The sequence below is a fragment of the Ursus maritimus genome, unplaced genomic scaffold (assembly GCF_017311325.1).
Source record: "Ursus maritimus isolate PB19 unplaced genomic scaffold, ASM1731132v1 scaffold_14, whole genome shotgun sequence".
Lineage (NCBI taxonomy): Eukaryota > Metazoa > Chordata > Mammalia > Carnivora > Ursidae > Ursus > Ursus maritimus.
The window spans coordinates 52,754,466-52,764,651 of NW_024423786.1; the positions used below are offsets into that span (position 1 = coordinate 52,754,466).

General features: G+C 52.2%; 1 protein-coding gene across 2 annotated transcripts in view; it reads left to right on the forward strand.

The window, feature by feature from the left end:
* Nucleotides 1–2,456: 2,456 nt before the first annotated feature.
* SH2D3A (SH2 domain containing 3A) overlaps nt 2,457–10,186 on the forward strand; it is a 10,302-nt gene continuing 2,572 nt past the window's right edge. Inside the window, exons 1-6 of one of the 2 annotated variants that reach the window (XM_040629469.1) lie at nt 2,457–3,657; nt 5,333–5,462; nt 6,941–7,290; nt 7,666–7,742; nt 9,367–9,851; nt 9,977–10,092. In XM_040629469.1, coding sequence (XP_040485403.1) covers nt 5,394–5,462; nt 6,941–7,290; nt 7,666–7,742; nt 9,367–9,851; nt 9,977–10,092 — 1,097 coding nt within the window. In that variant the 5' untranslated portion in view covers nt 2,457–3,657; nt 5,333–5,393. Of the gene's footprint in view, nt 3,658–5,096; nt 5,463–6,940; nt 7,291–7,665; nt 7,743–9,366; nt 9,852–9,976; nt 10,093–10,186 lie in introns of those variants that run through there. The other variant, XM_040629470.1, reaches the window with a different exon arrangement.

The following is a 10,186-nucleotide window of genomic DNA, read 5'->3' on the forward strand; positions in this document are numbered from 1 at the left end:
CCCCTGCCTCCACCCCGGTTTGGCACCCAACATCCTAGCTTGAACTAGCGTATTCTCCTCTAACCTGGTCCCCAGGCTCCCCCCTTGTCCCCACAGTCTGTCCTCCCCACTGAGGAGCACACCTGGGAGCATCTGGGCAAGTCATGATGTCCCTCCTCTTCTTATAGCCCACTGCCCTGCAGCCAACAAGGCCCTACATGACATGCCCCTGTCCCTCCTTGCCCTCACCTCTTCCACTCACCACTTTCCCTCACACACTCTGTTCCAGCCACACAGGCCTCCTCACTGTTCCTCCAAGACACCAGGCCACCCCAGAATCTTACCCCAAAATCCTGCCACAGGGCCTTTGCACATGCTGTTCCTCTGTCTTAGACAAGCAACTTCGTGGCTAGCTCCCTCACCTCCAACAGTTCTTTGCTCAATGTCACCTTTTCATGAAATCTTCCCAAATCTCTCCATTTCAAATCACAGACTTTCTTTCCCATCTCCCTACATTAAGCCCTGATCACCATCCAACAAACCTGACATTTTATTATATTTCTTTATTGTCTATTTAGAAATCTCTGTCTCATATGTTCCCAGCACCTGGCATAAATACATCCTCCGTAAGTACTTGTTGAATGAATAAATAAATGGTTGAAAGCTTTTTTTGCTCTACCTCTAACATCCCCAAATTCATGTATTTATTGCCATGGCCCTGGCCACCACCATCTCTTTCCTTACAGACTTCGATGGTGTCGTTCATTAATCCATTCGTTTAGCAAACATTTACTGTCTTCGTAGACCTTATCGCTACCTGAAATCATTTTGTCTACAAGGTCTCTCTTCCCACCTCCACCCCACCAGGCTGAGTAGACTCCCCTCCCCCCGTCCATCTCACGAGGCACGCCCCTTGGATTTTTCTTTTTTAATTATTTGATCACTAGGGGGCGCTAGTCTCCTTCAGTAGATATACCCCCTACCCTCTGACCTTCTAAAACTAGGTGGGAGGAGGTCAAGGAAAAGACACTCCCCTCAGTATTTCCTGAGCCTGGAGTCTCTTCCACATTCACGGGGGGAAAGCCGAGCCTGGAAATCACCAGCTTTGCGATCCCACAGGCACCGAAGCTTTTCATCCCCAACCATCCTGGGCGCTCATTTCCTCATCTGTGAAATGGGTCACAGTAACCTTCACCGTTTAGAATTATGGTAGGGATCAGAAATTGTGGGGCTGCACAGACGAAAGCGAGGAAGGCAGGATGGCGCTCCAGAGCTCCAGGTATGAATCCCACCTCCGCCACTCACAAGCCGGGTCAACGTAGGCAAATGGCTTAGCTGTCCCGTGCCTCAGTTTCTGCATCTAGAAAATGGGGGTGATGGAAATAGTACCTACTTCACTGAGAGGTCGTTGTAAAAATTAAATGCGTTGAAGCAGGCCAAGGAAGCAGGACAGTCCTGGCACACAGTAAGCGCTCAAAAAGTGTTAGTTGCGGCCACTGCTTTCAACGCTGTTGTTATTATTGCGAGCCCTCAATAAACGTGGCCAGACCGTCCTCCCTCTTGTTCCAGATCCACTCCCCCAACCTCCTCATGCTTGCTCTAAGCATCATGATGGAAGCCCCCCACCCACCTCCTTCCTCCCACCAAGGAAACCACCTGAATGTCTCCCCCCGCCCCATAATCCCCCAGAGTCTAGCTCATCTCCCTCGTGCTGTTACGGGGCGGGGAGGCCGTCGTGTTTTCCCGCATCTGTCTCCACAAAACCCGACACCCACTGGAGTTCCCTTCCCGGAAACCCAAGGGGACGGTCTGGAGGAAGCGCACCTCTACGTCACAGCAGCCGCCACCCCCGCGCTGCAAGAGAGCCTGTAAGGGGCCGCCGTGTCCCCGCGAGGAACTCGGGGGCGGGGTGGAGAGAGACACCCTTCCCCACATCCCAAGGGGTCGGGGTACTTAGGACCAGCCTGCGGGGTATGGAGAACCTGAGCTCTAAGGGGCGGGACTAAGAGAGGGGCCCGGGCGTGTGGGCGTGGCCATCCGATGGGGGCGAGACGACGTTCTAGGCTGCAGGGTGGGGGGGTGCCCTGGAAGGGACAGACGGAGTTCCCAAGAGGGTGTGGTTTATGGGAGGGAGGTTCTCCAAAGGGGGCGTGGTTCGCGCCGAGAACGGCAGTAAGGGGGTGGAGCGGGGACGAGAGGGCGGGGTGAGAGCCTGGGAGGCCACCTTCGGAGGCGGAGTCCTCAGGGGTGGGGCCAGGTGAATTGGCTCGGTAACCTACCCGGCGCGGCCGGAGAAGGTGGGGCCGACTGGGGCGGGGAGGGAGGGGCCCGGAGCTGCAGAGCCTCCGGCTTCGGCCAGGCTCCAGCCTCTCACTAGCTCCGCAGGTCCCGGCCCAGGTGAGTGAGGGGCCCCAGGCACATCCGGGGTCTGGGGTTATTGGGGTGGGGGGAGTCCTCTCTTTTCCAGGTGGGGCCACCCGCCCGCAGGAAGAATCTGGGTGTCGGTCCACGAGCAGCAGCGGACGTGGAAGGGTCGCCGAGTGCCTGATTGGGTCGCTGTGCGTCACGCGTGTCCGTGTACCTGGGCGTACCTGGGAGTGCACCTCTAAGCGTGTTTCCTGTGCAACACGAAAAGCCTCCCTGCTTCCACTTTGCCTGAGCAATCTTTTTAAACCACAAACCAGATCGTGCCCCTCCCTCATTTAAAACCTTTCCGTAACCCCCACTGCATCCCACTAAGATGAGAATTTGGGGTCCACCAGAAGGGTCTCCCCCTGCCGACCTCGCTGCTCTTCACTTAGCTCCTTGCTCAGTGCCTTCTGGCTACAATGGCTTCCTTGATGCTGTAAAATGGAAAGAGTAAGCTCTGTCTCACCCCCAGGCCTTTGCACTTGCTGTCCACCGCCCCCCCCCTCCATCTGGAGTTGCTCTTTCTCCGAAACTTTGCGTGACTGTCTCCTTCCCTTTATTGAGGGCTTAGCTCCAGTGTCACCTGGTGGGAGAGACCTTTCTGACTGTTATCTACAGTAGCTGCCTCCTCCAGTCTTCTTTATCACACATTCCTCTTTTAACATCTTCGGTGATCACTCCTAGACATTATCTTCTTCATTCGTTGTGTGCTGTTTATTCCGTGTCTTGCCCACCGGATAGCACAGGGCAGAGCCTTGATCTCATTCATCACTCGGTCTCCGGGGTCTAGAACAGGTCCTGGAACATAGTAAGCGCTCAACCAATCAGTGTTTGCTCAATGTCAAGTTTGAGTACACGTGTCTAACTGTGTCCATGTGTCTGTATGTAGGCGGCTGCCCTTCTGCACATGTGTGCACATAGGTGTGGTCTCTAGGGCATGAATAACCCCTTTCTTTTCTCCATGCTGGCCCCTACCCTGCCCTCTTCCTGATTCTGCTTCCTTCCTCTCTCCCCTGCCCAAAAATATCCAGAAAGCATTCCAAAGGATGAAGGGCAGGAGGGTGATTTAGTTGGGCTGTGTCTGACCTGTGCCCACTCTGAGCTCTCCACCAAACTAACCAGAGCCCTGTCAGCGACCCACCTGCATGCCCACTAAAGAGGGCACGAGACAGAGGAAGCTGACGTTGGGGGACTCAAGACAGAGGCTGGCCTGGCCCAGCTGACAAACAGGAAGTACAGAGGCATCCAGGAGACACACCTGGTGTTCAGGTATGCAGCACCTGGAGCCAGGTCCCTGCCCCGCTCCCTGCCCCTACAGCCACCTGGGGCGGGCCTGGGAACTTCTTGCCCATTTCTGGCCCTCAAGGCCCTGCTGACTCAGAATGAGAGAATCCTGGTGCTATTTCGCTGCACACCCCAGCAGGCCCAGAACACCTTAGGGGTGGAGGAAGTGAGAAGTAGACCCCCTGCTTCCTTCCCATCTAGGGCAGGTTTTCTCCACCAGACACTTGAGACACGCAGGGCCTGAGGCCTGCACAGTATCAAGGGAGTGCCAAAATGTCAGAGACCTACATTTGACCATAATAATAGCAAAGTGTATCGGCTCCAAAATTTAAGAATTTTCAAATGCCAAGTTGCTGTTTGCTGATGTTTCTGCAAAGTGTGACTTTTTAATGTCCTTAAAAATGGTATTGCATTGGAGGGACACTTGGCTGGCTCAGTTGGTAGAGCACCCTTGATCTCAGGGTCGTGAGTTCGAGCTCCATGTTGGACACAAAGTTTACTTAAAAAATATAATAATAAATAATAAAATGTTTTAAAATGGTGTTACATTGGAAAGCCATGTATGGGTTAGATTTTCTTACAACTTAAGAATTCTTGAGTGTGCACACAGACTGCTTAGAAGCTAGAGATTAGTAAAATAAATTTGCTCTGGCCTGGAATGTTCTTTACCCACCTGGCTCACACCCTCAAAATCCTCCCAGTTGTTACTGATTGACACCTTCCCCGGCCACCCTATGGAAAATCTTTTTTTTTTTTTTTTACGTTTTTTTTTTTTTTAATTATTTATTTATTTATTCGACAGAGATAGAGACAGCCAGCGAGAGAGGGAACACAAGAGGGGGAGTGAGAGAGGAAGAAGCAGGCTCATAGCGGAGGAGCCTGATGTGGGGCTCGATCCCATAGCGCTGGGATCACGCCCTGAGCCGAAGGCAGACGCCTAACCGCTGCGCCACCCAGGCGCCCCCCCCTATGGAAAATCTTCTCTCCACCACTTGAATCTTCATATCCCATCCCTGGCTTTATTTTTCCAGTTAACTCTGATTTATCTACTCCTTCATCTGCTCATTTATCTTCTTAATTGCTGTCTGCCCCGCTAGCACAGCAGCTCCCCAGGGGCAGGGATGCCCCTGTTTTGTTCAGTGCTGGGCCTCTAGTGCCCAGTAGCACCTGGCACATGGTGGGTGCCCCCTAAATATTCGTTTGAGTGAATTAGTTAATGAAATGTCTCTAAAATGTAGCATCATGTCCTGTGCATAAAAACTGCATTACATTTGAAAGCAATGCCTAGGTTTTCTCCCTTTGCAGAAAACCCAGTGAATGCATGAGTGTTTCCATGAGATCACAACCAATTCTAAATTAAAGTTAATCATAGCCCAATTTTATATGATGTGTATAGATGAATCTAGCATATATATATATAAACAAAATCTGATGTATATATATTTTTGTCTATGAGTGACTTGTTTAATTTAGAATATGTTTATATGTTATATGTTTAGTATATGTTTATATGTTAGACTATGTCGAGAGAGAGAGAGAGTTGCATTTTAAGGTTTGATAGGATGTGGGCTGCCGTCTCCAAAACTAAGAGGAACGTGGAAGGGCTGACCCAGCCACTCAGGAAGCTTAAGAGGCGGGAATAATTATTCCCATTTTACAGATGTGGGAGACTGAGGACTCTTGAAAGTACAGCCCCTGCACCGTCTGCCCCCAAGAGCTCCATGCAGGTGCCACAGGATGGAGAGGACTTTGCCAACCAGCCCTGGTACCACGGCCCCCTCTCCCGTCAGGTATCTCTCCTTCCTGCAGGGCCTCAGAACCATCTGATGGGGAGCCTCTCCCACCCTTGACCTGCTGGGGACTTCTGGGGATTGCTGGGGTCCTGGGTGAGGGACTCATGGTCAAGGTCTATTGGAAGGGGTGGCTGAGGGTCTGGGGACTGTCTTGAAGGTTGGTTGGTATCGTGGCATGCCGCCCAACCCAACTCCTTGGCTTTGCTTGTCTCTCCATCTGGATCCCGGGCACCTGTGGCCACCAGGGCCCCATCTCCCTCTTTTATCACCTTCAGTGATTACTCTTAGACATTATCTATCTTCTTCATTCAAGTGCATTTGTTGTGTGTCTTGCCCACCAGACAGTGTAGGGCAGAGCCTTGGGCTCATTCATCACTGTGTCTCCAGGGTCTAGAACAGGCCCTGGCACACAGTAAGTGCTCAGTCAGTGTTGAGCACTCTTGGCATCTCTCTCTCAACCCAAATCTCCCCACCCTCATCTCCAACTCATTTGTCACCCTCAGGAGTCCTGGGACCTTGGGCATCCAATCAAATTGTGAGAGACAGTATTGCTTAGTGGTTAAAATCCCAGCCCTACAACTTACGTTCTGTGTGACCTTGGGCAAGGTATTTGACCTATCTGGGCCTCAGTTTCTCCATATGTAAAATGGGGGTGATGGTATCTACCACTTAACCTTGGTAAAGGGTTAAATGAGTTCATATGTTTTATACCCGCGGCAGTGCCTGGCATGTAGGAAAGGCTACATGTGTGTCCACCATATGCATTGTTCAGTCCCCAGCCACCATCACCAGCTCCACTTTGCTTCCCTGTGGTGTTGCTGCCCCCAGCCCCTGTTTTAACACTAGCCCCCACAGCTGGCATAAGACTGCCTGAACATTTTTATAAAGGAGGATTCCAGGCCACAATCAGTTTGGAAGGCTCCAATGGTGGCACTTTTTGAAGCCATATTTGTGTGCCAAGCCTCGTGCATTTACTCAGGTTGGAAGTTGCATCAGTCCGTGTCAGCTAGTAGCTGCAACAAACATCCCCAAGATGTCCCTGGCTAAACACCACAGATATTTATGGGCTTGTTCCTTTACAGTACAAGCTGGTTGAGGAGTGCGGAACATGGAGCTCCAGAAGTCAGTCAGGACCCAAGCTCTTCTGTCTTGTGGCTCTGCCTTCCACCAGGGCTCTGGGGACAGAACCTGTAGGATTGTGCAGGAGGGTTTTGTAAGCCAGGTCTGGACATTCCCAGCAGTGCTTCTACCCTCATCCTATTGGCCAGATTGTGTCAGATGATGACTAACTGCAAGGGAGCCTGGGAAATGTACTCCAGAGGTGTGCCCATGAGAAACCCGGAAATGGTTTGGTACAAAACCACTTGGTCTCTGGGGTGGCTTTTCTTGGGTGGGGGGATGGGGGTGAGAAATCACCAGGAATTGCTGATCTAGGCTCATGGATAAGCCCCCTGCCCCCTGTCCTCCATCCCCAGAAGGCTGAGGCCCTCCTGCAGCAAGATGGGGACTTCTTGGTTCGAGCCTCCAGGTCCCGGGGGGGCCACCCAGTGATCTCCTGCCGCTGGCAGGGCTCAGCCCTACACTTCGAGGTGCTCCGTGTGGCCCTGCGTCCCCGGCCAGGCCGGCCCACAGCCCTCTTTCAGCTGGAGGATGAACGTTTCCCAAGCCTGCCCTCCCTGGTTAGCAGCTATGTGACCAGGCAGCGTCCACTGTCCCAGGCCACAGGGGCTGTGGCCTCCAGGCCCGTGATACGGCAAGGACCCGTTCGACGCAGCTTTAGTGAGGACACCCTCCTAGAGAGCCCAGCTTGGATAGAGTTGCCCAGGTAATCACAGGCTCTCTACCTCTCCGATGACACCTGGTACGCCTGGAGTTTCTCCACGTGCGCACTACCTGCTGCTGACATTCGGGCCTGGATTGATTGTGGGGGGCTGTGCTGTGCATCTTAGGATGTCAAACAGCACCCTTGGCCTCTATCTACTAAGTGCCTGTAGAATCGTCTCCACCCCACCCCCCAGCCGTCACAACCAAAAGATGTCTCCTGATACTGTCAGGCGTCCCCTGGGGGTAGAGCACTTGGTTGGGGTCCTGGGTTGGGGTCCACTGGTCCTGAGTGACTAGATATAAGGTTTTCTGGGCATTGGTGGGGGCTGCCCTGCTCAGGGTGGGACTACACATCTCCCTCATCTCCGTCCCCCAGGGCTAGGAAGCGGAGTGACAGTCAGCCCGCAGGTTTGGAGCACATGGGGCGGTCAAGAGAAGACCACTCGGGACCAGGTAAGGTTCTACCAGGACAGCACGTGGCTCGGAGACTACTCTGCCACTCACTGGCCGATTGATATTGCACAGGTGACTTGACCTCTTGGAAACCGGGGACAATAAGACTTTCAAAATTGTCATGGTGATTAAGAAATCCACAGGCACTTTGTAGGGGCTCAAAAATGGGGGAGTTTATGATTACTCCCAGAAGCTCTATGTGTCTGACCGGGGCTGACTTGCTCATAACTCCGGCCACGCCCCTTCCGCACTCCAGCCACAGTCTTGTTTCTGCCTCAGGGTCTTTGCACTTGCTGTTCTGGCCATGGGAAAGCCCATTCCCCTAATCTTTTCCTGACTGGCTCCTTCTCATTTAACTTGAGTTCCTCAAAGTAGCTGACCCTGGCCATCCTACCTAAAAGAGGGTTTTCCTTGTGCCCTGTCTGCCCCGTCTGCCCTGCCTCCCCTCCCGCCATTCATCATGAATCCTCACTGCCAGCCACTGTTCTAAGTGCTGAGATGTATCACTAACAGAAAGACAAAGATCTCTGCCCAGGTGGTGCCAACATCCTACTGGCGGAAGATGGACATTGACAATAAAAAATAAGTCCGCTTTGGGGTAAAATCTAAAAGTAGAACAGAGGGCAATTGGGAATAGGGGTTGGGAGTATAACCATTTTAAGTAGTAGTCAGGACAGGCCGCATGGAGAAAGATTTGAGAGGTGAAGGAGGAAATGATGTGAATATCTGGGGGGTGAGAGTGGCCCAGGCAGAAGGAACAGCCAGTGCAAAGGTCCTGGGGCCAAAACAAGAACTTGAACTATTCGTTCAACCAAAAGGACATAAGTGGAGCTGAACCATCCGGGGCTCAGGTTTGGGGACTTTTTTGGCTACTGTGAGGACTTTGGCCTTTACTCAGAGAGAGCTAGAACCATAGGAAGGTTTTAAGTCCCTATAAGAGGGTCTATTTATATGCTCAGTAAATACAGCATCTCCCAAAAGTCTGGGTGCAGCTTTAAGTTCTAATAACCTCGGAAGCAAACATGCCACAAACTTAATGAAAGACATCATTTGAAAGTTTGATAAATGCAGTTTCTTTGACACTTTTGTAGTTTTGTGAATTTTGCATTATTTTTTTCTATTTAATTTTGTACGTCAGTGCTTACCATCTTCAATCAGAGGGGCAAAAACAAAAAATTCAAATTTAAACTGTAGTATTCAGAATTCATACATAAGTGTCAAAGAAAGTTCTTTTTTTTTTTTTTTAAAGATTTTATTTATTTATTCGACAGAGATAGAGACAGCCAGGGAGAGAGGGAACACAAGCAGGGGGAGTGGGAGAGGAAGAAGCAGGCTCATAGTGGAAGAGCCTGATGTGGGGCTCGATCCCATAACGCCGGGATCACGCCCTGAGCTGAAGGCAGATGCTTAACCGCTGTGCCACCCAGGCGCCCCAAGAAAGTTCATTTTCAAACCATTGATAAGTGTGTAGCATTTCTATCAATGAAGTTTTAAGTTCAAAGCCACACCAAGATACCCAGTTATTGACTAGATGAACCAGGAGGATGGTAGCCCATGAAGCCCCCCGCCCCATCCAGCTATCTTCTCTGTGTACCCCCTTCACTCCCTCTTGTTTGACCCCTAGGAGCCTCGGCTGTGCCCACATGTGCCCTCCCTCGGATGGGTAGTGACCCCGTGTTGATGAAGACCCCAGCTCCTCTGGGGTCTGTCATCGACAGCCTCAGGGCCTCCGATGGGCAGCTTCATGCCAAGGCACCGACCAAACCACCTCGAACACCCTCACTGGTGCTGCATGATGCATCTGGACGCCCCCCAACGTACTGTGAGCTGGTGCCCCGAGTGCCCGGTGCCCAAGGAACCCCCCCTGGCTACAGCAGCCCAGAGACAGAGGCCCCGTGGTGGGAAGCCAACGAGGAAGAGGAGGAAGAGAACAGAAGTTTTGTAAGACCAAAGGCCGAGGTCTCTTTTTGGCCCCCTAACAACCCCTTCTGCCTGCTGGGTCCCCAGAATCGGCCCCTCGAACCCAAAGTCCTGAGTACTCTCCGTGACCTATTCCTGGAGCACCATCCTGGGAGCACAGCCCTGCACCTATTATTGGTGGATTGCCAGGTGGGTCAACTACCTGGTCAACTACCTCCCCAGATAGGGGATGAAGCCAGGCCAAGGCCCAACAGCACCTCACATCCATATACTCGTTCTGCTCAATTGACCTCCCCACTAACTGCCCTTCTCAGGCTACAGGCCTCCTAGGAGTGACCAAGGCTCAGCGGGGTGCCATGGGGGTCGCCTCTGGCCTGGAGCTGCTCACACTTCCCCATGGGCATCGCTTGAGGTTGGAACTTCTGGAGAGGTGAGCCAGCCACCTGGAATCCCCAGGATCTTCAAACCTCCCCCATTCAGGGACCCCCAGGGAGGAGGTGAGAGGGGCAAAGCTACCCCCCCCC